The sequence below is a fragment of the Ambystoma mexicanum genome, chromosome 10 (genome assembly GCF_040938575.1).
Source record: "Ambystoma mexicanum isolate Mex_15411 chromosome 10, UKY_AmexF1_1, whole genome shotgun sequence".
Classification (NCBI taxonomy): domain Eukaryota; kingdom Metazoa; phylum Chordata; class Amphibia; order Caudata; family Ambystomatidae; genus Ambystoma; species Ambystoma mexicanum.
The window spans coordinates 1,095,488,216-1,095,515,641 of record NC_090932.1 but is presented as its reverse complement, the minus strand read 5'-3'; the positions used below and the strand labels follow the sequence as shown (position 1 = coordinate 1,095,515,641).

Sequence of the window (27,426 nt, the reverse complement as noted above, 5' to 3'; positions counted from 1 at the left end):
CAGCTCCTGTTCAGAAGGCATGAACAAAACATGAAAGACGTCAGAGGTTTATTAGAGACAGTAAGAGCTTGAAACCATGGTCTTCAGTCACGCGGAAGGATGAAGTTGGACAAGCAAGATGTTCACACCTACACATGAGGGCAGAGCGTGTCTTCACTCTCCTGATTCTCCACAGTACAGAACAAACTCAAAGCCGAGCTTCAAAGCCTAATTGACTACGCTGACCACTAAGGTGATGATAGATTTATATGCTAATTGGTGGGAAGCTGGGGTAGGACGAGGTCCCCAGCACATGGAAGTCCAATCTGCGTGCTGCTAGACGTAGGTGGAAAAGTACTGACGGAGGTTAGAGTGCCAACCAATTGTAGGGAACCGCGTAATTAAGGGTCCTATAGTTTGTGTAGCCAATGGGGCGTCATGTTTTATTGACGTTCATAGTGGCCATTTTGAGGGGATGGCTTAGTTGTCCCACCTGATGTTAAGAAACCTATCACTTTCACTTACTATCCCATACTAGTATAGATTGTATATGTAGATGTTCACTCGAAGCCTATCATAGTTAGTAATAGGTTCTGTAGTTTGCCACGTAGGATGACGTTGGTAGTGACGCAGGTCAACGTCAATGATGACAGGTTTTGAATATTAAAGTACAGTTTTTTATGAATTACGTTGAGTAAGAGGATCGGAGGAATTTGTTGATGTTCGTTATGCTCCCTGTTTTAGACAATTGAAAATAAAACAGTTATCCTTTTTACCGACTGAGTCATTTTGATTATTGATGTTGAGTAACTTCTGCATCCCCATCCATCTCCAGGGTAATTGCTACTCATCTTAAAGGGTTGAGGTTATTCAGTTCACTAGTAATGATGTATTTTGTACATATAAACTGCTCAGACACACTGGGCCTCATTACAAGGGTGGCGGCATCGGTATGAATGGTGCCGGTAAGACACCGGCACCGTTCATACCAGGCTGCTGCATTACGAGTTCTGCTTGCGGGTTCCTGACAGCCGCGAGCAGAACTCGTGATTGCACCAGCACCATTATCAACGGTGCCGGTGCAACCATGCTCCCCACCCCCATTCTGCCCGCCATTACCATTACCCGCGAATTGGCAATTACCGGCCCACTCATCTCGTAATGGGCCGGTTATTGCCCAATCGCAGGAGGCGGTGCTGGTAGCGAGCATGGCGGTAACCGTGCCTGCCATACAGGCACGGCTACCACCATGCTTGTACTGAGGCCCACTGTGTAAATGAGAGCTACTTGTATGCTATACCGGACGCTTATTCTGTGTTCTGTGTTTCTTTCCAGTTCACCTTTTTCCTTCTTTCTGGTTGCATTGCTTATGTGAAATGTTTTTTGTGTTAAGACTAAAAATTGTTAACACCATTTTTTTTTTTTAAAACAAAGGAAACATTTATGAGTTTATATACTTATTTTACTTGTTTCATAAGCCATCTCACAGGTCAGTCATATAGTACAGCAATACATTAAATAACCATAAATAACTTAATAAGGTACAACATATTACACAGCTTAAAGTAACATTGTAGCAAACATGTCATGGTCCTTCAGGGCCTATCCAACATGGCGTCCAAATACCTCCCGGCATTCCTGAAACCTTACCACTCCCTGAAGATTGAAGCGGTCAAGCCACAGTGGTCGATCCTTTACAGTAAACGCACTCAAGCTCCGGAAGGAGCTACCCAAATCATTCAGATATGAACCGAATTAGGGCAGATTCAAGGGATCTGTCAAGGTTCTGCCACTCAAGAAAGCCTCCGGTGATCCCCAGTGATGGGTGCCTTCTGATCAAGCGATCCACTGTTCCATCCGATGACCGAGTCGCTCTCGAGACTGTGCCCTGGAGCAGAGCCTCTCAAGAGCGCCTCACTCAGGCCTCGCTGTTGCACTTGTGTTTCCTGCGTTTAATGACTTCTTTTGTTACCTTTGTTTATGAGGAACATATTCTGCTTTATATCTTACTGGGATCACTTATTGAACTCCCCTCTCTCCCTTCTGATGACTCCCGCACCCTTCAACTCCACCGACCCTGTCTTTGGAAAAGATTGTATTGTAATTTGGCTTGCTATAAATCAACAATTAAATAAAAAAATGACATATTAACGCGCCACTTCACATACTAGCAGCTAAATTGGCACTGCATAAAAAATACAATAAAATACAAATGTTACCACAGAACATGGAACATATAACAGAAGAACACATCGGGCCTGATTTACAAGCGCGGTTTTTAAAGTAGGTTTGTAAATCAGGCCTACCATCTAATTAAGAAGTTGCACTTCTGGTTCTTCCTGGTTAAAAACGATCAAGTGCTTAGAATCTGCCTTTGGGCAGCTTAAGCGCTACAGGGACCGAGGCTGCCTGTTACCACAGCTCATGATCCTACAGAGGTGACATTGAGGAAACCCATCTGAGCAAAGGGCGAGTGGTTTGGAAATGCATCGTATTGGCAATTCATGGCTCGGACGTACTTCCAATGAATTACGCCGTTTTGAAACACTGCTGCTCGTGAAATTGCAAGGACCAAATATATAACATACATATGCCACAAATAAAATATTAAATGCATTATTGCACAGCCATTGAAGTGAAGCTGCGCCCCCTGAGCAGAATAATATGGAAATAGAAATCAATTGTAAACGAGGATCAATAAATATTGCTGAAAAACAAACACCTGCTCCTGTTGGTGCACAAACCCGCGCCCCCTCTTCCCAGCACCAACTTCATACATGCAGGATTTGGGAAAAGGGGACGGAGCACATGTATGGAATCTTAAACTTAGAAAAGCCTTTACCCTGAAAATACATCTGAAATGTGCATGGATGTCCAAGGCCTGTCTCTACAGTAGATAAGTCAAGCTTTAAAGGGAACTAGTCAGGGTGGCTCTGTGCCCGTCCATCTCTTGGTCTCTACTCCAAGACTGACATTAAAAGCGTGCTACTGTGCCCCAATGGCATGATTGCACAGTACACGGTCTAGGTGTAAAGGCGGGGATCCATGTGGGTGAGTCGGGGGCAATTATCCAATAGTTGTGCCTAGGAAAGTGTGGTAAGGCTGGTGCAGAATCAGTCACACGTGAAAGGTACAGCTAACACTGCGTGCACGCTGATCTTTGATGCTCCACTCTGACACGTGTGGCTTGTTGATAGGCTGGGCACAAGGGAAATCGCTTGGTCTTTGCCCATTGTCCCCATTGTGTACTAGCTGAATGTGCAGATCTTCATTGCCATGGAGCGTGAAAAGGCACAGATAGACGGCTCTGTTCAGAACAGTCGTGTATAAAGTGACTATGTGCCTGCCAGCACCTTCTTTACTTCACCCTGACTCAGCCACAAGCCTGGGAATAGCCTCCAAGCACTTCCTGGACTCCCGATCCTGGGTCTCAATCCCCCCTCCCTGGCTGATCTCAGTTCCTTACGCTTAGCCCCTTCCTATTCAACTCGTCTAGGTGCCTTTGTAGAGTCCCCCAGGGTTCAGTTCTGTCACCACTGTTCTTCTGAATGCACCTCTACTCTATCCTGAAGATCAGAGGAGTCTACAACCTTCTCCACCACTTCTGTCGCCAACGAAACTCAATTGTCAAAATAAGCAAAACCAATACAAGGCCATGGAAAACTGTGTGCCATAAGCTCATAGATGTCACAGTGCACCCCCAAACTTAATGGATCCAAGTGATCCTCAGCGCCAAATGTGCCACCAACCTCTCATCCTTGCAGACTGTGCCTCTCAGCCGAAGATTGGTGGTTTTACAGTAAGGCCATTACAAGCACCTACCTAGGGCGCCACCAGCGGAGAGATTCCAGAGGGCACCGTGTTGGCGTCTACAACATCAAATCTGGCCTTATTGCAAAGGGTGGGATTGCCAAAATGGCACTATACTTGCAGAAACATATATGCTTGCACTGACCCAGATCAGTCAAGGACTCTCCGTACCAAGGCCAAGGCATCACCCGCAAGTCGAAATTGACTTTGATTGCCTGGATCAGCTGCTCCCTGTCACCACATCCTAGTGCCTCTGCTTATGACAGCGCAATCTTTGTATTACCCACCATGGGGGGTATCCCGTAGTTGTTTATTGGGCATTTACAGGGTGCTGCAGGCTGCAGATAGATGCCATCATCAATGTCAGACTATATTATGCCAACTCACTCGACTTCAGCCCGCCAACACATCAATTCTTCAAATGGTCCATAACAGTGCGGCCAAACTAGAATCTGGAGGGATCCACCTGCTCCAGATCCCTGTCTGGATCCACTAGAAGAGTCTCGGTTTCACACATAAATGCTTCTATAAGAAGGTCCCTAAATATCTCAGCAGCATAAAAACAACTCTAGGCACCTAGATGCTCAGTGTGCAGAGCCAACACGAGCTTACTCCGGATCCAACAAACAGCTAGAAAGGAAGGTGGTGCCTCTATGGTGAGGACCTGCCTCTATTGCAAACTCCCTCTGACCAACACAACCTGCTCACCTCCAGAAACACACTTACAAAATCTTCCTTTCTGAACCCCATGTGAGCCCTGGCCTATCCATGAAGCGTCCTGAGGATCCCCACCACATAACTAACGTATGAATGCACCAATGATCGTCTGATCTCCAGCCAGGCTGACAGCAAGGCAGAAGGCCATTGCACTGTCTATGGGTGCGCTTGCTGTGCACTGTGGTGGGGTGCTTCAAATATCCGGGCTGCCTTAGACCTTCTCAGAGAGGACTTCTTTGAACGTATGGAGCAGGCGTTTCTAGGTGCTCCCCACCCCATGGGATCAGGAGATGAAAAAGGCTGCCCTGCACACCTGGCAATGTACATGCATTATTTTGCAGGATCTATATAACCTTCAGACTTGTGTTTCCTGCACATATTTGATTCAAGCTCACAAGTTTTGTCCGGACCTTTGTCTCAGAGATGCGGGTAGCCGATGGTTCCACAGCGTTCAGCTTGAGAAGCCGGTTGACATTGCTCATCTCAAGGGATCGCCAACTTCCATCGGGTTGCAAGTCACTGATACTGGATGGGGTCTCTGCACTCTCCCCCTCCTTCTCCTTGATAACTTTTCTGGCAAAGGGGAATACCTCCCGCGTCATGTTGGTGACGATGCAGGGCATCTCCTTGCTGCCGCAGTGCCGGCCACGGGCCTCGAACCCGTATGCCACGATGTGGCTGACACGCGTCAACAGCTGGGACAGCTCCAGCTGGTGCTCTTCTCCGCTGAGCAATTCACACAGCGTCTGGAGGAAGATGGAGCCGCTGGGATTCAGGAATGCGCCATAGCCTACAGAGGAAGAGAAAAGGGAGCAGGTCATTAGCAAGTCTCTTCTCCCACATAAGGATATTGCAACTCCCTAAGGGACTCTGTCTGCAATCGGCCGCTCCCAAAATGTTTAGGAAACCAAATGGTCAAAAAGGAAAGAAAAGATAGAGATGAAAAATTGAAATATATAGGAGAAATAGAAAATCGAAAGAAAAAAGGGCAAATAGGCGTTCTCGTTCCTTGGTGCCAAACTCTGCAACTCTCTCCCCATCACCCAGCACTTGCTACCCTACTAAATTCAGAAAGGACCTTAAACTCATAATCTTACCTCTGTAAACTCCCTTCTGAGACCTGCTGCTGTTCTCCTTTTGCTCTCACGCTCCTGTACCATGCAGCACGTTACACGAATAACAATAAATTAATAAAAAGGACTACGACTCCCATGATGTCTCGCCATTGACTATGCTGACTAGAGCTCATGGTAGTTGTAGTGCAAATGTTCTGTGGAGACAAACGTTTCAGACGCTTGCAGATTCTTCGTTAAATGTTTATTTGGCAGTTGCTACCAGGGAGGGTATTTTGACAAGGACAACAATTTCCCTGCAGCAGTGTTTTAGTAAAGGCACTATGACTTCCGAACTTGACTTAACAGGCCAAGCAAACAGATGCCTTTATTTACCAAGGGCTTCAGCACTGTTATAATCCGGCCTACCATGCAACTGAGGGTAAAACTGCAGTTAGCACCTGGCTCTAATCCCAATGGTTCCATCAAGATGCAACATTCAAAATGGCCGCCATGAAAACATGAAAAGGGAGCTCAAGAAAGCGCCCTGTCCCTAGTCTCGTGAAGGCTCGGGCACAAAGTGGTGGAAGTGAGGCGCTGAAGTAAGACGGGAAAGAACGAGGAAAAGTCACGTGGAGATCTGGCCATTGATGCACACATGGAAGCAGCCAGGAGTCTGCTCAGAACATAGCAGATACACGTCGCTTTCTGAGCGTTCTCATTGGCTGGAGTGACTGCTGTCCGCAAGTCCACATCGTTATGTGGGCGGGTCTTATGTGAGGCCCTGGGTGCGGAAGGCAAGGGATATGACGTTGGAGTTAGGGAGGGGCAGGCACGGGGTTTCCGGCAGTTGCCGGCTTGTTACAATAAAATATAGTCGCACCTGATACTGGCTCTGCATCTCTTATTCAGCGCTGCTGAGACGCACCTTCCCAGAGCACGACAATGGCGACGAGTGGTGACTAGCCCACCCGTGCCTAGTGGAGAGGTCTGCCGTCAGGCAGTTGCAGCGCATCGGCGCACCTCCCATGTGCGACAGTTGCGTGCTGAGGCCGGGCCCGTTCGGCATCACACGTGCATGCAAAGCAGGGCGTATGATACGCCCGCGACACGCCCGAACCACAACGCCCGCCCAGCCCAGCTACACATGAGCCAGCACCTACACGGCAGGCCCCGGGAATAACAGGAAAGGGGTGAAGCCCGTGAATACAAGCAGAGAAGAGGCAGCCCTAATCTGCCACACCCACTTGCTACGGCTCACACGCAGCACCCCACAGAAGGGCTGAAACAGAACTGCCCACAAGATATAAAGCATATACACCAATACAGAGGGGTAGACACCCCAGGACTCCAACCACAAATACAGGAAGTGCCATACAGGCACGGAGGTGGGAGAAATATCAAAACCACATGAACAAACATCACGAAAGTAAGTCTAAGGTGAATCAGTAGGAAACCCTAAACAAAATACAAGGCCCATACTCAAACATGTCGGACACGGCGCAAGCTACTGTGTCATCATCAGGGAGCGCAGAAAATGCGCAAGGAGATGGCCAACCCGCACAGGCGGCAGGTGGCTCCGCACAGGTCATGCACATGCCGAGCCCATTTGAAATACGTGACACATCAAACCTAGGACCCCGATGGACCACATGGCTCCGTGATTTTAAATTCTACGCAGGAGCTATAGGTCTGAAAGATGAGGAGCGGCTCAAAAATACGCTGTTCATGGCTGTGGGGCCAGCAGTAAGAGACATTGCAGGCGAATTATTGAACATCGAAACAGTCACTTACGGAGAACTCCACGACAAGCTCTCACAATACTTTGCGCCACACACCAACATTGGCTATGAGCGCCACATATTTCACACTACAAGACAAGAGAAGGGCGAATCCATGGACAATTTCGTCATGCGCCTCCGCATCAAATTGAAACACTGTGAGTTCCACAAATACTCGAATGATGAAGCTTTGAGGTCACAAGTGATCGCTGGATGTCTCTCACAACCTTTCTGCAAGCAACTACTACAGAAACAAAGATCTTTAGATGACATTCTGGCGCTGGCGCGCATGGAAGCGGCAGTGGAGTCACAACTGGATAATTTGGGCAAGGTTACCATACAACAACCCACGAGCAATCCGGACATCATCAACAAACTCTACACAGCCCCCAGTCAAGGAGGAAAGCGCCCCAAAGCCACCTGTTACAGATGTGGGTATGAATATCCACACGCGGGCGAATGGCCCAGCCTGGGACAACAATGCGCCTTGTGCGGGGGTATGGATCACTACATAGCGATGTGCAAAAATGCACCAGGCCCCGCTGCAAACAGGCAACGCACCTATGACAGGCAAAGAACAGCCCGGCACAGCCCTCCCAACACAAGAAGGGAAGAGGAACCCGCCACGCCCCGGAGAGAAGACAGAGATCCCATGGGTCCGCTCCCACGCAAAGACAGGCGATCACATGAAGGGACCAGACGCTCCCAAAGGTGACGGTTCGTCAGGTACATTGAGATGCGATCTCCCACCAGTAGTGAAACACCGTCGTCAGATGAAGACCAGAGGAAAAAGGGGTACGTCTGGGCACTCAATAACAACACAGCCACTCAGCACAGCCCAATCCTTACACTACATGTAAACAACACCCCACTAAAGTTCCTAATTGACACTGGAGCAACAGTTAACATCATAAGTGAACAAGCCTACGAGTCGCTTACCCCGCCACCAAAAGTCAAACAAACCTCTGTAGACATCTACCCATACGGGGCAACAACACCGCTACTACCATGCAAGGGCATGATCACGGCATGGTGCACCCACAAAGAGCACGCTGCAGAGTTTTCGGACGGCAGTAGATATGGGACTAGTGCACATACTATATCAACTGATGGCACATAAATACTTTGTCAAGCCCGGAGCCATAGAATAAGCATTTCCCAAACTATTCAGAGGTCTTGGCAAACTAAAGAACAGGAAGGTGCACCTGCACATCAACCCGCTTATCAAACCAGTGGCGCAACACTATCTCGGCATATCGATCAATATTCAAAGGCAGGTGAAGGACGAACTAGACAAACTCAAATGAACGTGATCGAGCCTGTCTCAGGCCCCACACCCTGGGTATCACCCATCGTCCCCGTCCAAAAAAAATCCACGGACGGATCCATACATCTGTGTGTCGACATGCGAAGAGCCAACGTAGCCATTGAAAGGGAAAGACACCAGGCACCCAGAACAACGGATATGATCCACCTCCTCCATGGGGCAAAAATCTTTTCAAAATTAGATCTAACGAAGGGATACCACCAGAATCCAGGTACATCACCACATTTGCAACTCATCTCGTTTTATTCCAGTATAAACGGCTCAGTTTCGGCATCTCTTCTGCACTCGAAATATTTCAGGAAGAGATACACAGGGTGATCAGACAAGTCCCTAACTGTCTGAACTATTCGGACGATGTACTCGTTTATGGCAAAACCTCTGGAGGAACACGACCGAGCACTACACAGGGTGTGCCAGGCTCTTGAGGAAGCAGGACTCACGTTGAACAAAACTAAATGCGAATTCTCCAAAGGCGCCCTGAGATTCTTTGGCCATATCTTCTCACAAAAGGGAATGCGACCAGACCCTGAAAAAGTCGAAGCCCTAAACTCGGCCCCGCCCCCTAAAAACACATCGGACCTGCTCTCATTTCTAGGGTTAGCCAGTTACTGCTCCAGGTACTTAAAGGACTACGCCACCATAAGTAACCCGCTGCGTCTGTTTACCTGTAAGGACACACCTTTCGCCTGGTCCACTGAGTGTCAGATGGCATTCGAGAAGATTAGAAATGCCATCTCACAAGCAGAAGATATGGCCTACTTCGATGCCCAGAGGAAGACCGAAATCATCATTGATGCCAGCCCGGTGGGTCTCGGGGCCATCCACACCCAGAAAGACCCCACGGAACCGTCCAACATTTACATCGTGGCATATGCCAGCAGGAGTCTCACCACCACAGAGCAGGCATACTCCCAAGCCGAGAAGGAGAGTTTGGCGGTAGTGTGGGCGTGCAAGTATTTTCACTTGTTCCTGTTCGGCAAGCAATTCACAATAGTGATGGACCATCAGGCCCTACTGACCATCTATGGCGATCCAAGGGCACGAATGCCCCCAAGGATAGCCCGGTGGGGCCTACGCCTGCAGGATTATAAATTCACAGTGATCCACCGCCTGGGCAAGGACGAGAACCCAGCAGACTACCTATCCCGTCACCCAACGGGACCAGCCGAGTCACGGCCCTCCATAGCAGATGCATACCTAAACTATGTAATACATCACCTACAGCCACTGCCCGTAGGGTGGCCGAGCTGACCATGCACTCGGAATGAGATCCAGCCCTCAGGATCGTAAGACACTGCCTACAATCAAACAAAAAAACTTTCATGCGACAACAGGCCAGGCCCGAGACAGAAATAGTACATGAAGACGTCAAATGGCTCGATCAAGTTCGAGATGAACTAACAGTTGTAGAGGACCACATAGTGCTCAAAGGATGCAAAGTAATAATTCCAAGGGAACTCTGTGAACGGACAGTGCACCAGGCGCATGAGGGACACAGAGGAGTGGTAGCAACCAAGCGCCTCCTCCGACAAAAAGTGTGGTTCCCGCAGCTCGACAAGCTGGTAGAAAACATTGTGGGGGGTTGCCACATCTGCACGCAGGTAGCACCACCTCCACACCCGAACCCACTACAAATGTCACCACTGCCGAAGCAGGTATGGGAAGAGCTTGCAGTGGACGTTTTCGGACCCCTACGAGACGGCACCCATGTAGTGGTTCTCATGGACGAACATTCACGCTTCCCAGACGCGCAGATAGTGGAGAGTAGCGCAACCGCCAGTGTCATCCCAGTCCTAGACCGAATGCTGTCGGCATATGGGATCCCAAAAATCATAAAATCGGACAATGGCCCAACATTCGCAAGCCACGTATTCCACAACTTTGCCAAATACATGGGGTTCCAACACTGCAAGATTACCCCTCGCTGGCTGCAAGCAAACGGCATGGTCAAAAGATTCATGGCCAGTATTAAAAGGACACTCCAAATTGCAAACATCCAAAACAAGTCTTTCGAGCAGGTCATTAACCAATTGCTGAGGGAATACAGGCACACACCCCACAGCATGACAGGGATATGCCCTGCGGACTTAATGTTCCGGAGACCAGTCAAGACGAGGCTACCAGAAGACCCCAGAACACCTGAAATGACAACGTTGGAACAAGAAGCCATGGATAAAGACGATACAGCAAAGGCAAAGATGAAAGAGGTTGCGGATCGCAAGAGACAAGCTCGAGAGACACCCATGCAGCCAGGGGATGAGGTATGGCTTCGACAACCGAAAGCAAGGAAAGAGGATGCTACGTTTGCGCCCACCCCACTCATCGTGACCCACAAGAAAGGCACGATGATTACGGCACAAGGAAACGACTGTTCGTCAATAACACGAAACGTCTCACACTTTAAACGTGTGATCCCCAACCTGAGAATGAGTTGGGAAGTGAACAATGAAAGCGAAGAAGAAAAGACGTCAGACGAACACTATCAAGGAGATGGAGAGGAGTCAGAAGGAGAGCGGAACACTGAACCTTCAGCAAGTGAGCGGTTGATGCCCAAAAGTTCAAGGCACCCACAGAGGAGTCGCATGAAGCCACTCCGTCTCATAGAAGAGATGGGGTAAGGACATGGAGGTTAAAAAAGGGGGAGATGTCCGCAAGTCCACATCGTTATGTGGGCGGGTCTTATGTGAGGCCCTGGGTGCGGAAGGCAAGGGATATGACCTTGGGGTTAGGGAGGGGCAGACACAGGGTTTCCAGCAGTTGTCGGCTTGTTACATTAAAATATAGTCGCACCTGATACTGGCTCTGCGTCTCTTATTCAGCGCTGCTGAGACGCGCCTTCCCATAGCACAACAACTGCCACAGTCACTATTAAGTTATATAGTGTACCTTTGAAATCAGTGGTAACCCGATAGGTCATCAAGTGCAATTTCTAAACGCCATTGCAAGTCTGATTAATTGACTGTGGGAATGGGTGGCGCCGACAATGATGCTTTATGGGAATTCCCCCTTAGCACTTGAGGGGTTAACGAAGGTATGGGCTACCTGAGCTCGCAATAACCCTGCTATATGTTTTCAGAGGATACTTCTAAAACAGAACAAGATGTATCTACGGTGAATGATTACAGTCTACTTCTGCAGTCAGAGATAGCCTACGTTTTTATGGCACATGTATACCATATCCTCGGGATAGCTCAGCAGCAACGTGCTCGCCTTGGGAACAAGACGACACAGAGCAACACAGGTTCGACCCCCAGGTCCGCTTAGAAACTTCTGGGTATTAAGCACGTTATAAATAACCTATCATATCATCAGAGCTAGCTGGTTGTCAGAAAATTAAACAAGGGCGCGTAGGTAAATATGTCAGGGCTTCCACATGTAGCACTTGAAGTGAAGTTGTTTACTTTCACAGCTCTGTAAATAACACTCGCTCTTCAGCGCATAGAACATCAGAAGGAATAAAGGCGGAGTCAAGGCCCTGCAGTGAACAAAATCTGTGACCTTCCTGTTGCTGACAGATTTCTGCAGAAAATGCATTGTCATCTCTCCCGTAAACGTGTCGTGTGCAGAGACCCCACTCCGGCTGCGGATGGGTATAACCAATGCCCAGTTCAGTTCGATTTAAATCTAACAAGAGTTGAGAGTGAGGCCACTCCAGCTGTGGTGAGTGAGCCCATCTTTTAGTGGCTTACTGCACCATGCATCTTCAGAGCCCAGGCCAGCTCTGGCGAGTATGCCTCGTGAACTGCTAAAGGCCAGTCTACTCCACCTCTGGTCGTGGCTACCCAAAGCCCTTCCAGTTCTGGGTGAACCAGAGCAGACTCAAGCCCAACCCTCGAGTTCCTTTTGCCCTGCCCTTAAGAACTGGCTACTCCACTAGTCTCCCAAGCTGCCCCCACACGCCTCCTGATGCACACAGCTTTAGCCCGGGATGCCCTTGAGCGATAACGTATTGTATTAATCCATGGACTGCACCATACCAGTGGCCACCAGGGCTTGACTCACTTATAGCGAACTCTGGAGATTTCCCGGTAGGCCTCTGCGCCCTGGACCTCTTTTGTGTGATAACCTATTTTATTTCCAAATGTTCTCATAGGAAAAGGGCTGGGCTGGCTGAAAATGTGTAATATCGGGCCACTTAGAACATTATTTCCAGGGCCTCTTTTGGATCCGAGTCCACCAGTGGTGGCCACTCTAGTTTACTGTGCCCAAAATATATGTCTGCTTTGGATGTCACTTTCCAGAGTCCAGTCCAAGCAGACAAGTGTCCAACTGTCCCATCCCTACATCATGAGCATCTCTGACAGGCTGGGCCTCAGAAAGGTGGCTTCAACTGGGCAGAATAGCATTCAAGACTATGGGGGTCATTCCGAGTAGGGCGGCAAGGGTTAACGGTCACCGGTAACGAGACCGGTGCTGTTAAACCCTTACCGCCCTATTCCGAGTTCCCTTTGCGGGTTGGTACTTAACGTCTGCTTTTTGCAGGCGTTAAAAAACCAACCCGCAAAGGGACCTAGGAGCTAATTATGGCACCGTAATTTACGGTGCCGTAATTAGCGCCTTCCCCATTCCCATTGAGCCCTATGGGCCAAAAATGGGAATGGGGAAGGGCCCATGGTGAATGGGGAATTACCGCCCCCGCCAACCTTGGAATGGGGCGGTAATTCCGCTATTCACCATGGCGGAGTCGGAAAAATAACGGCGTCAACCAAGGCGCTAATAGCGCCTTGGTTAACGCCAGGGTCGGAATGAGGCCCCATATCCTTTAAAACTCTGTAATTGTCTGTGCACTTCTAGAAGACGGAATTGTGCCTATGCTGATATGCCAATGACTTGGCCTAAGTTGTACATGGCTGTCATATGCACCAGCGTTTCAAAAGCTCTGTGGTCCCCCATGGGCCACCCTACGTATGCTCCGCTACACTACCTGCGTTTACTGGACGATCAATGACGGTTACCTCAATACTCACCTGCATAAAAGACATGTTTTTGCCATCTTACCTGGGCTGCTGGCAAACATGACCGTGGTGTCATCGGGGATGGACAGGTAGTGGGAGAAGCTGTCCTCCTGGGAGTCCGTGCTGCTGTCGCATTCTAGCGTCACCCCGGGGTCTAGCATCGCCCCTCTGCAGGCCTGTGCAAAAGGCGCAAATAGTGGCAGCAATTATAAAAAGGTGCATATATTATACTGACCCCCATTAAGATGAGAGAACGGAAAAATACTTTGTGAAGAAGAGCCACCAGGGGCCCAGGTCCTTGTTCTCTCACCACAGGGTCCCCCAGCCCTCAGACAATTCCAATACAAAAGGAACGGGGCTAGATCACAAGCTCTTTTAAAGCCCATTTGGCTAATATAGGTGTTCAAATAATTGGTAGTCGAAGGACATGCTTGTTACAGGAGAACAACCTGACATGCACCGGACTCCCTCCCCTGCCCCCAAATCGGTCTAGGAAAGAAATGCCAAATGTGCGACAGGATCTGCCAAACCTATACCGGCCTTTCACTCAACGCTTGCATACATCATCCCATGAAAGAAGTCCGGTATCCAGTGAAAAGGTCGCCTGTGGATAGGATGCCAGGGGGCGACAGTTCCCCAGATTTGCACTCCCATGAAAATCAAGCACTTTCCCCAAATATTGTAGGGCTGGAGTTAGAATAGAACATTGTCCCTGTCCTAGAATATGTGGGGGAAGGCTTTTAGGGGTGCAGGGAAAAAAGTTGCCTACCTGGCGACTTTTTCCCAGGGGACATTATGACATGGAGCCAAGAAGTCCAGGTGTCGAAATAAAATGTGATGAGCAGAAGCTAAAAGCAGCTCCTGTGTATTGGGCATCCCCCAGTAAGCAGGAGCTGCCTCTGTAAGTCGTGGTGTTAATGCATAGTGTGTCACATAATCAACTTCTGTTTAACTTCTTGCCCATTACATTGGACCAATCATGCTTTAAATGTCTTCTAGATGGGTCCTAATGCTCCTTTGTACATATTTCCAAACACACAGAGTTCATTTCACATAGGTATGTTTGCACAGTTTACCTGGAGAGTCAAAAGTAGCCCCTGGTAGCTGTTGGTGCCAAGATATCCATATCTTCTAGGCTACTTCTAGGCTAGCGACTCGTGATAACCCGGGCATCACAGATCAGGCCCTGGAGTGGTTGACCTCCTTCCTCCTGGACCGAACCTCCCAGCTTCAACTTGGGTCCTTTCTCTCCACCACCTCTCTCTCCACATGTGGTGTTCTACAGGGCTCTAACCTCTCACCCTGGTGCTTCAATGTCTACTTGGCCCCTTTGGCCCACCTGATCTCTACTTTCTCCTCTAACTTTCAGTGTTATGCGGATGACACTCAGCTCTCTTTCAGGCTCCCCTCAGCCTCCTTTCTTCTCTCACTCATTCCTGACTGTCTATCCACGATTCAGGATTAGTGCGCCTCCAACGACCTCTGCCTTAATGCCAGTAAGACGGAGATCCTTCTCATTGGTCCCCCTGCTCCCGCTTTCCCTCTCTCACTCTGGCCAGCCTCCGTGTGCCCTCTTCCTTTGCCTTCCTGTGAGGCAAAATACCTCGGTGTCATCTTCAACACCTTCTCTCGGCTCATCACAGACCTTGCCTAGAAGGTCCACTATCAGCTGCAGCTCCTCAGAGGAATTCTTCCTTTTCTCACTTTCCCCCAGAAGCCCACTGTCGCTAGAGCCTTGGTTCTCTCTAGGCTGGACTACTACAGGAGCCTCTTTCTCAATCTGCCTTCCTCTACTCTCCGCCCTCTGTAACTAATCCAGAACAGGACTGCAAGACTTATCCTTAGCCTCAGGCCCAGGGACTGCATCGCTCAAGCCATTAAATCTCTCTCTCTCCACCAGCTCCCAGTCAAGTGCAAGACCCTCTGCATCGTCCACAGGGCTTTCTGGGGCTGGAGCCCATATTACATCCAACTCTCTCTTCCAAAATACCTTCTTTCTCGAGCCCTTCGCTCAGCTACCCCCAACTCTCCAAGAGTCAGGCGCTTCTCCATGCAGCGAGTGGGGGGTAGCTATCACTCCTCTGCGGAAGTCTCCCTTTGGAACAGCCTCCATGCCCCTCTCAAACTTGAGCCGGGCCACCTGAAGTTCCGGAAGCAGCTCAATACCTTCATTTTCTCCTCTGCTTTCTCTCTCTCCCTACCCTGCTGACCTACCTGTTTGCGGTGGCAACTGGTTGCTTGGCAAGCCTCTGAGAATCCTGTGCACTGCCTCCAGGCATTCTGCACACTTAGGGGCTGTAATTGTAAACTTTAGTCTCCTGCCTCCTTGCACTTACCCAGAACCTCACTGCCCTGGCTACACTTAGTCAGAGCAATGCTGGCCTCATTGCACTTCCTCTTCCCTCTCCCTGGCACTTCCCCAAATCCCTTCCCCCTGCACTTTACGTTGTCGCACTTGCACAATCTGAATGACACAAGGACTAGTAAGATCATTTGTCTTGTCCTCCCTCTGTCTTCCCTCCCTTGTGTTGTTTTGCCTAGAAACACTTGTGTATAGGCGCCTTATATATGACATATCATATCATACAAGTAGGAGCGCAATAGCTCCTAGCAATTTTGATTTCTATAGCCAGGTCTCACCTGCACGAAGAACATCTTAGTCTTCCCTGCGAGACCCGGGCATCTCCTGGGCTTGAACAAGGCAAAAATGTCGGTCAGTTTCACCGGGCAGCCATCAAAGCCGTAGACCACCCCTTCTTCACCATGGCTGGAAAGCACGCTCAGAAAGCAGTCCCCCTGGTCCTCGGTAGTCTCTGGAATGAAATTGGTTAACATTAGGATCTGCGGGTTCTGGATAGTGAGATCAAGGCAATCGGAACAGAGACAGTCAACCAAATCCTGAAATCTCACAATGACCAGCATAGACTACGCCTGACCTTCTGCAACACTAACTTATTTGTATTTGTGTATTCGATAAGTTGCGTTCTTGAGCTTTTAAGCACAGACATGCAGCGTTGGCTACTGAAGAGTCTAAGGTAATCCTCACATCTTCCCCATAATGATTTTCATTGAAATTAATCATTATAGGGGCCATGGTGGAGAAGCAGGAGAAGTTGGAAAATGTGTCCAGTCGTGCAGTATGACATATCTGTTGCCAGGGGTCTGTTAGTGCTAGGCCAAGGTGAGTTTTGGTTGACAGATTCTGGAATTCTCTCATCCTTTGCCCTGACAGTGTGAGATAGGTAAGTAGGGAAAGGAATGATTAGAACGGCTTTTTGGGTACGATTTTATAATTGCTTTAGATCGTTTTGCGTGACATGTTTGGGTATTAGGGTGCAAGGTTTGGTGTAACAAAAGTTGTTCTCACTTGTGTGACGTCTCAGCTTGTGTAGGTACCTAAGGTGGGTCATTTTGTCTAGTTGAAGGGGTGTCAGATAGTGTGAGGTTTAGCTGCCTTGATGTAGGAGAAGAGAAAGACTAGGAAATGCTGTATCCCTCTGGATGTACACGTTCGTTGTGCTCAGGGACGTCATTTCACCAAAATGCCAGGGGTAGCGGAAGTGAAATCACACGAACCTTGACCTCTTATGACATCACAGGAACGGATGTAATTTGACCCCACCCCAAAGGGACATCACAGGAAGCGATGGAACACGACCTTTCACCACTTGACAAAACAGGAAGTGGCATCACATAGCATTGTTTCTAAGTACACTACGAAAAATATGGTTACGATATCACTATAATGTGATATACATTTCATACAAGAATGGAGTACCATGTGTATCGTTCATATCAGTGTGTATAGGCCAATATTATCAAATTACTGTGAATGCAAGCAGACGTGAATGCCAAATGATAATGTGGTATTATTATATAGCATTTACACTTAATATTTTAATATACTTTATATAGAACAAATATGCATACAATATCACCCAGCCTGTGTTGGTACTCATTTATCAACCTCAGAAGGAGGGAAGGCTGAGTTGACCTTGCCGGGATTCAAACTTGCAACCTGCATATCACACACACATCTCAGCAGCGAGCACTCAACCCACTGAGCTATCTCACCGGCTATCTCTATCTTACTGGCTATAGTGAAATGAGCAATTACATGTTGGAATGTTGTGAAAGTCAGAAAGTAAATTACACTGTGTAGGGGATACCATTAAACTGGTAACTGAGATTTAACAGCAGGCCAGTTCATCTGCAGGTCTGGTGCAAAGTTGGCCACATATCAAGCCTGCATGGATTACTTTTCATTTTTCAGAGGTTGGCAAAATACATACCGTTGGGAAGGTTCATAACTGTGTATTAAAGAATTTAGATTAGTGCAGGGAAAGCAGCGCCCTCACATGGCATCCGTTACTCTGGGCACTCGGTACCTCATACATGCAAACAAACATCCTGAACGGCATGGCAGTGAGATGGGAAAGATAGACACATTACAACAAAGCATTAATTGTGGCACAATGAAATCAAGGGCCACTTTATGTGCTATGGTCAAACATTTCTACACTGTACACAACCTTTTAGGCACAAGGATTTTGTCAAGTGACCGAGGACACCGAGATGGAATGTCTTATGATGATCGGAAAAGAGACAACAGCAGAAAAAACATGCTATAACTGCAACTTGCAAAAAGAAATATACATAGTCCCAAAATGGATGCTTATTCTACTCTAAATGTTTTTGGGAAGTTTTTGTCTGCATTGTGAATATTAGGTGTTTAAGAACAGACTAAAGGCCTGAAATAAACCTTTAATGAGTCTAGCAATTATTGTATAGAATTCCAGGAAGAAAAATTATTTGTTATTCCTATTCTTTCACATTTAGGTTCACTGCTCAAAGTGCTACACTTGTGAACCCCCTGTTTTTTTTAAAGAGGACGCCTGGCGACCCCCAAATGACGACTCTGGTTGTGCTCAGTATCGTGACTGGGAAGAGGGAGGACTGCTCTGCTACGGAAAGGCCAGCCTGGGGTAGAGAGGCACAATGCTAAGAGGGGAGTAACAAGATGCATGCTCACAAGGGAAAAGAATTCAACAAAGGGAGCAGGCGCCCCTCTCTCGGAAGAACAAGGCATGATAACCTGTTCAGTGGTTGTTAACCACATTGAGGGTTCGCAGCTATCTGCTTTTTTCTCACTGTTCTTTTCACAGAGAAGAAATATCCCCACATATCAGTCTTTGTCCTTCCCAGGGGCAGTCCAGCACCGAAACGCTATGGCTATTCCTCTCTGAACAAGAGTACCAACAACAACCCCATACACGTGTTTCAGCCTTGTTGGGCATCATCAGTGAGGTGAAGCTGAGCCTCTCTAAGCACAGTGAGTCCACGTCTGGTTGACCCCAGGGAAAAGGTCTTTCCGGAGTTTTTGTTTTTAAATTTAATCTTTTTATTAATATGATGGAGAAGAAACAAATACAAACAAAAATCAAATTTACGATTTCAGATATCGCATTGTTCACTACATTCAAGCATGCATTAAACAGTACAAAATGTAACATGAAACTCCCACCCCAACATCCCGCATCCCCCAATTGTGCAGCTTCATGGATGGGCGTCAATTTTAAATTTTTCTCCAGTTGGTTCTATAAGGATCCTGGGCGCTTTTGATTAGAGGACCTCCTCTGTCACTCTGGGTTCACAGATTACAAGAAAGCGTAGTCACCTTCCTCTGGATTACTATAGACAGGGTGTGCAGGACCTGTCTCCGCTCCACTTAGTTTTCGCTGCCAACCCGGTCTCCATGGCGAAAACCACTGCAACCCACCCGGGCCGGCCGGGGGCCATGCCCTACGCAATGCCCACCGCCCCCCAATTGTGCAGATGCCAATAGCAAAGTTATCGTTGTAAGGATCGGATAGTAGATATGTTAATGATCATTCCTTTCCAGTGGTCAACGTGGGCGGGAGCAGTCAGGAGCGGTGCTCCTCTATTTTTAAAAAAGTTTTACTGTTCCTATACTTTTATTTTAAAAAGAAACCGTTCTGGAATGTTTTCATTTTAAAATAAAAGTGGAAGAGGAAGATGAAACCTGCACTGCAGTGCACTCACTAAACATTCCCTTAAACAGCAGGTGTGTTTGTTTGGGGGTTTGGATTGTGTGTGGGTGGGGGCGCTGCGATGGAGGTTGTGGGGAGCGGGGCAGGCCAGCAGGGAACATAGTTCCACTACATCTTTTCATACACTTCGACCACTGTTCCCTTCCAACACTTAATGCCAGATTGTGGCTAGTTGCTATAGTAGTGCTTTGCAGATCATGATACCTGCTTCATAATGCCCATTGGGATATGTCTAATGCGCCAGAGGGCCATATTATTCAGGTGAAAGCCTCAATGGTTTCACTAAGCTTGGCGGCGCGGGCTATAGACGACGTCTTTCTGAGACTGGCCCCTTCTGTGTCGCAGATCTTAGGCAATAAGCCCAGCCATTTCTGTTTAGCCATGGCGGCCTCCAATCTCCATGCCATCAGGATTGCTTTCCGAGAAGACAAGAGCGTGATGTGTATGACTTTGCGTGCTAGAGAGTTGTCATGCCACGCCTCGCTATTAAGGCCAAACATCACTGTCATGTTACCATGGGAACATCACAGAGTTTGATTTTTGTCAGGCGGCGAAATACAAAACTCCAAAAAAGTTCTATGACTGGGCAAGACCAAAACATTTGGCCAACAGAGCCCACCACTTCGCATTGTTTTCAACGGTAAGGTGAGTGTGATATCCTTGTACAGTCGTTAATATGATAAATCGTTTTGTAATGAAACGATGTGGGAATGTCGTTTCAGACAGTGTTGCTGTTATATCAGACGAAAGTCCGATTAATTTTGTTTTACGGTGTAGAAACATGGGGTGGGAATTATCTAGATGCCTTAAGAAAATATGAAGCTAAAGTATTACGCAAGCTGTTTGGGCTAACTCCCACAACTCCAATTGAATTATTGTACCTTGAGTTTGAGTTCTCTGGCAGTAACAAAAAAAACAATTTTACTCTGTGATAAACTGTTAAAAATTGGATCTGACACTATGATTGGTGCCTTTGTGGCGGCTTTTGTGACATAGATAATAATCTGAAAATGGGCACTGTGGGGAAGATGTTCTGCACATGCATGAAATAGCAAGCAGGATGCTGTGGTATGAGACAAGATGGTGCTGTTTACATCAGGAAGAACCGTTTTAGGGAAAAACGGTTTGACCACAGTCGAGAACAGTATTTAATTAATATGTTCTCTGGGAAAAACGACACTGCATTCTGTGATTACATTCAAAAAAGAGATGTTAACGTCATTATATATAAAGGCCTTTCCTAACAGCGCAACTGCGAAACAATACGTAAGGCTTAAATTGAACACAAGTGTGGCCTTATTGACCCAGGGTGCACAGTGCCAGATTCTGCGTAATATGCGCTGGTGTCGGTTGTGTGGAATTGACACTGTTGAGAGTTCAGAACATTTACTGCTGGAATGTGAAAGCCTTTGGGAGCTTCGCTGGAAATACTTTAAGGCATAAGATAACAGCATAAACATGACAGACATCGCATTGATATGGCCGGTATTTCTTAAGGGCTGTGATATTAATTTGATTTTTTTATATTGTAAAATGTTATTGGAAATGTGTTGAAATTATACAGATATTGAGTTAATGAGTTCATGTGGTTTTAATAATTGTCTTGTTATTACCAGTAACATGAATTTTAAGTGATGATATGTGATGAACTTGTGTGGGATAATTGTAAAGAATGTTAGCAATTGTTGATTTTTAAGGATGTGTGTTTTTATGTGAATTGTATTAATGTTGTATATGTATAGGCATTTCATGCCACGTGTGTATTAAATAAATAAATAGATATCCTTTCAGGAGGTTGGTGAAATTGAGATTGCGGGTTGTTTGGGGAGGAGGTCTTCAGCCTTATAGCAGGTCCTTTAAAAGGAGGCATTGGAAGGGCTCCAAGAGGGGGAACTTTGAGGAGTGAAATGGAAAACAGTGAAAGTTATTCTTTTACAGTTGAGATGCTTTGGTCTGTGATGTGGCGGGGCCAGGCTAACGTGGTTTCTGTGGCTAGACCCTCACCTACAAGCAACTTCTTAACACTATGTAGTTGTGGTTGCTTGACTGCGCCATTCTGCCCGCTCACGCCAGCATTTAAATACTAGCTGGAACTGTTGCCTTTCATAGTGGCAGTCAGCAGACCTAAGAAGGTAGGATACAATTCAGAGTCGACCCAAGTGGGATTTGAGTCTGCAGGTTACACAGGGATATCCACGGGAGCTATTGACCCACTACGTTGCCTGTTGGACTTGGGAGTGGTGGTGCAGTTACGCTTTCTATATAGTGCTGCTGCTGCTGCTTCAAGGTACTGGAACCTGTGTGCACTGACCAATAAGCGCAGTGAACGCGTTTGGGCAGCTGCAGTGCGTTAGGCCTGCGATAAAGCTTGACAAGTGTCCATCGGAAGACGGCGTGTCCGTTCAGCGCCCAGATGTTTTCAAATATCCCCTCCTCTTCCCCGGGTAGGCGAGATTAGCGGGAGGAGGGCACTGGCCCCCCTGGACTAAAAAAAAGATTTCTTTTTTTTAAAAATGTTTTATCACTCTGCCTTCATAAAGAAATTATTTTGTTACAGCGTAACAGAAATAATTTCTTTATGAAGGCTGAGTGACCACAAAAAGAAACAATTTCTTTTTGAAGTCCGAGGGCTCCATCAAACCCCATGACATGGAAACCTCTAGGCTGGAGGCCTCTGTGTCATGGGTGGGGGAGCTCCCTGACTTCAAAAAGAAAGGGTTTCTTTTTGAAGTCACTCTGCCTTCATAAAGAAATTATTTCCATTATGGTTCGGTCCTTAATGAAAATAATTTATTTATGAAGTCGGAGTGACTTCAAAAAGAAACCATTTCTTTTCTAAGTAATAGGGCTCCCCTCAACCCCATGAAGTGTGCGTGTGTGAGTGTATGGTGAAAGGGTGTACACTTAAACGTATAGGTGGCTGCCTCTGTCAGTGTATGGTGAAAGTGTGCAAAATTACTAGTATGGGTGGCTGGGTGTGGATGTCGAGTGTATGGTGAAAGGGTGCACACTTAAATGTATAGGTGGCTGCCTGTCTGAGTGTATGGTGAAAGGGTGCACACTTAAATGTATAGGTGGCTGCCTGTCTGAGTGTATGGTGAAAGGGTGCACACTTAAATGTATAGGTGGCTGGATGTGTGTGTGTGTGTACGTGTATGTTGAATGGTGTGGGTGCTTGTATTCAGGGGTGTAACAAAACCATAATTTGGGGGGGGGTTGCTTATGGAGTGCTGTGAGAATAAGCAGTCTCCTGTGCCCTCTCTACCCTTCCAATCACTTCCCTGGCATGCAAGCACTAAACCCATGTCAAGATTTCAATTGCCTAAAGAATTATGCATTTCAATGCAGATGCTAACAGTGAAATGCTTTACCTTAGTAATTGCTGGGCCTTTGTTAGCAGCAAAACCCAGCTTCTGTTTAACATCTGTGTCCTGTTCTGTCCGGCAAGGGCTCTGTAGGTCAGCCAGGTCGAGTCAACATAGCCCAAAATGTCAAGAAGGGGGGGGGGGCTGAAGCCCATCCAGCTCAATGGTGTTGCACCACTACTTGCGTTTAATCCCTTGGTTACTTATTGGCAATCTTCATTGCTCATAGCCCTATTCTTCCTCATCCCAGTACGTGTGTATTTCATTATAATTGTTATTTATAATGTACTTAATACCCAGAGGTTTCTAAGCGCGGACCCGGGGATCGAAACTGTGTTGCTCTGCATTGTCCTGTTTCCAAGACAAGCGTGTCGCCCCTGAGCTATCCTCCTGAGGCATGTTGACTCATACACAAGTACTGGGATGAGGTAGAGTGACATGGAGGTAATGCCTGGCTTAGTTACCTGTAATCTTCATTACTCATTGTCCCACTCTTCCTTATTCCAGTACTTACCCATGAGGCAAGGAGCCTCATACGTAAACACTGGGACAAGGAAAAGGGACGTGGAGGTAATTCTGGGCCGATAAGCTAATTTTGGGGAGTTGGGGCAAGGTATGGGAGGGAGAGGGTATGTGTGGAGGCAGGGGGAGTGGGGTTGGATGGGATTGTGTGATAAATCGTAATGGTCATCCATGTTCAGGCTAAGCAGGGTTGCTATGTGGTATTAGTGGCTATAGAGGCATTTTGGTGCACCCAGTCTAGTAATTTCTGAGTTTGGCTTGACTTTTTTTAACTGGGCATCTCTGATAAAGCAGTCCTTCTAAGTGTAATTACCTGGCTAGACTGGCTTTTGTATCCGGCTTGTCTAGCCGTTCCTTACTGCAGCATTGTATATTTTTCTGGTCATCTGTGATGAAATAAACATGATAAGTGTTTTTGAATTGACTAGCATTTTGGTGCAACCAGTCTAGGTATGTCTAAATGTGGCCTGGCATGCTTTACTGTTATATGTTTTTATGTGTCTAGACTGGCCTACAATGTGAAGCCAGATGGACATGTTTTCATTGTGGCATGGCATTTTTAATAGCAAAGCATTACATTAATTAAATAATTAATGTTCATGTGCACTGTTGGTGACTTGCATGTATTGGATTTTTAGATTGGTGTTACCGTACAAAACAATTGCACACGCTTTGGCCTTTTAGACAATTCTTCTCAGAAAGTGTGCTGTATTATGCATTAAAACACATATTTATACCTTTCGCCTAGTGCAGTGTGTGGCGTACCCCTGCAGCAGCACATTCGTGTGTATTGTGCAAGCGTGGTCATCTAGGCCCGGCCAGGGGGTGGCTCGACCCATGAGTTGTAGCCCAGTTGGGAGTGGGGCCCCTCAACATGGCTGCAAGCGGGCAACCCAAATGTTGTGTTACGCCACTGGAGGAGGGGCGCACACAGCTCCAACCAATCTCTCACTCACCCTCACTGTAACGTGTACAAACACACCCTAAAGACACTAGAAGCAGTCCGTGGCGCTGATACTATCGCAGGCACAGACCCACAGAGCTGCACACATGCCAGCAGGCGCGGGGTGGCAAACAGCAAGCGGCGGATAGACACTATAGGAAAGTGCGAGGCAGGTGGGTAGATGAAACACTGAGCCACATAGACACATGTGTCGGTCGACGGCATGGAAACCTACTCACGGGTTTATACTTTCACCCACCCATGCAAGGTACGCTGAAGGAATAACACGAAACCAAGCGGAAGGGGGGGGGGAATAAACAGCCGCGCGGCTTTGTACCAGAGAGGGGAACCTCTGTGACATTTTAATGATATGATATGAGTATCTATTTATATAGCGCCTCTGCACAATATGTTTCAAAGCGCTCCAAGGAAAGGTAGGGAACAAGGGAAAACAGAATGACATTCTTACAGGCCATGAAGAATAAGGATGTGAAATCTCAAACATTATTGGTGAGTAAATGGAGCAACCGATCGCTCACTTCGCACTCTGTGTGATCTTGTGCATATCGCCTTGTGCAGTGCGACGCTAGTTGGCTGGGCGCGTAGTCCCAAAGTGCATACCTTCCAGATACAGGTCCATGACCTCCTGGGCCGTCAGGTCCATGTGGAGCGCCACCTTGAAGCCGAGACCGGAGAGCACCTTGAAGAGTTTGCGGGCATCCGCCTCGGCGCCGCTGCGCTTGGGCAGAGGGCAGCGGGTGTGGAAAGACTTCATGAAGACCAGAAGGGCCCGGTCCTTCCTTGGCGGCTTTCCGCGCGACATGCTGGGTCAGTGAGATGGAAAACCGTCAAGCGGGCGAGCGGTGTGCCTGTGAGGCCCGGTGTCCGGCAGTGAGGAGTGTCTGCTGTGTCTGTGGGGTTCGCTGTCCTGCAGAGTTAGTGTCTCAGAGACTTGCTTCACGCGGTGAGTGGTGACCGTGAGGTTCAGTGCACTGCAGTGATTGAGTGACGTGTCTCGCACAGGCTCACTGTCCCGCGGTGAGTGTGCCTCTCAGGCTCGGTGCCCTGCAGTGAGTGATGTGTCGCTGAGGTTTGGTACCCTGCAGTGAGTGGCGTCCCACAGGCTCGCTGTCCCGCGGTGAGTGGTGCCTCTCAGGCTCGGTGCCCTGCAGTGAGTGATGTGTCGCTGAGGTTTGGTACCCTGCAGTGAGTGGCGTCCCACAGGCTCGCGGTGCCGCGGTGAGTGGTGCCTCTCAGGCTCGGTGCCCTGCAGTGAGTGATGTGTCGCTGAGGTTTGGTGCCCTGCAGTGAGTGGCGTCCCACAGGCTCGTTGTCCCGCGGTGAGTGGTGCCTCTCAGGCTCGGTGCCCTGCAGTGAGTGATGTGTCGCTGAGGTTTGGTACCCTGCAGTGAGTGGCGTCCCACAGGCTCGCGGTGCCGCGGTGAGTGGTGGCTCTCAGGCTCGGTGCCCTGCAGTGAGTGATGTGTCGCTGAGGTTTGGTACCCTGCAGTGAGTGGCGTCCCACAGGCTCGCTGTCCCGCGGTGAGTGGTGCCTCTCAGGCTCGGTGCCCTGCAGTGAGTGATGTGTCGCTGACGTTTGGTGCCCTGCAGTGAGTGATGTGTCGCTGAGGTTTGGTGCCCTGCAGTGAGTGATGTGTCGCTGAGGTTTGGTGCCCTGCAGTGAGTGGCGTCCCACAGGCTCGCGGTGCCGCGGTGAGTGGTGGCTCTCAGGCTCAGTGAGTGATGCGTCTCTGAGGTTTGGTTCCCTCGAGTGAGCAGTGCGTCTGCGAGGTTCCCAGGCTCCCTTTATGCCTCCGCTCCCAGGACAAACGCTCTCACTGAATTAGGTGACTCAACGAATACTGGAGCCGTCAGCCGGAGGTGGAGCCGCTCACACCCTCTGAACATTCGCACAGACATCACTGCCTTAAGCTTTCAAAGAGGAAGTTAAATACCCGCCATGAATTTCACCCCCTCCCCAACCAAAAAAACATTAAAAATGATAGCACTCAAAATTTCATTTTACAAACTAATGTTTTATATAAGTAGAAGAAAATCCTCTGGAAGTATAGGCAGTTCTGCAGGGGACCACGTCAATGCCACATGTCAGAAGAGGTTTTGGGCCGATTCATGGAATTGTTTGCACGGTTCAAAGTGACTTTGCACTGCCGACACAAACCCTGATTCATGGAACTGTGCAAAATGTACTTTTGCTCTGCAACGTCAGTACAAAGTCATTGTTGCAGTACGAAATTACTTTGCACTGACTGTTCACAGTAAAAATACACTTTGCACAGTTCCATGAACTGGGTTTGTGTTGGCAGTGCAAAGTCGCGTTTCTATCTCTGCATATTCTGTGTTAAATCTACAGAAATATACCGATATGTCGCCCTCAGTAGTGCGCCCCCGCAGTTACTGCGACACAGAGGCCCTCATTCCGAGTTTGGGGGTAGTCATGGCGCAATTTGCACCATGACTGCCACCAATAACGGGTCCGGCACCGGTATGGTTCAATGGGGACTTACCGGTGTAGTCCGACCTTTGCGGGACCGGTAAATCCCCATTGAAAATGCCATTCCCCATTCCCATTTGAGCCCCTATAGGGATCAATTGGGAATGGGCAGGGCGCTAATAACGGGCTCGCGACTTGCAAGCCCGTTATATGCGCCCTTGTCCCTTAACGGGTCCTGTCCACAACGGCTGGTCAGACCAGCCATTAACGGTGGGACCCGTTAAGGGACCTTGCAGTAGGGCAGTAAGGGATTACCGGCACCGGTCTCCTTACCGCCCACCTTGGAATGAGGGCAAGAATATGCAAAGTGCAAAGATAGAAAAACTCAGCACTCTGGATAATGAATCATGGGTGAAAGGCAATAATGACCACAATGTTTGTAAAAAAGATGT

General features: G+C 48.1%; 1 protein-coding gene across 1 annotated transcript; it reads right to left on the bottom strand.

Annotated features, from left to right (window-relative positions):
* Positions 1-1,419: 1,419 nt before the first annotated feature.
* Positions 1,420-26,371, bottom strand: LOC138492016 (caspase-3-like). Its single transcript, XM_069618935.1, has 4 exons — positions 25,144-26,371; positions 16,262-16,434; positions 13,665-13,797; positions 1,420-5,296 (listed from the first exon to the last, which is right to left on the bottom strand). Exons 1-4 carry the CDS (start codon positions 25,343-25,345, stop codon positions 4,851-4,853), a joined length of 954 nt encoding a protein of 317 aa, XP_069475036.1. The 5' UTR covers positions 25,346-26,371; the 3' UTR covers positions 1,420-4,850.
* Between the last annotated feature and the right edge of the window lie 1,055 nt (positions 26,372-27,426).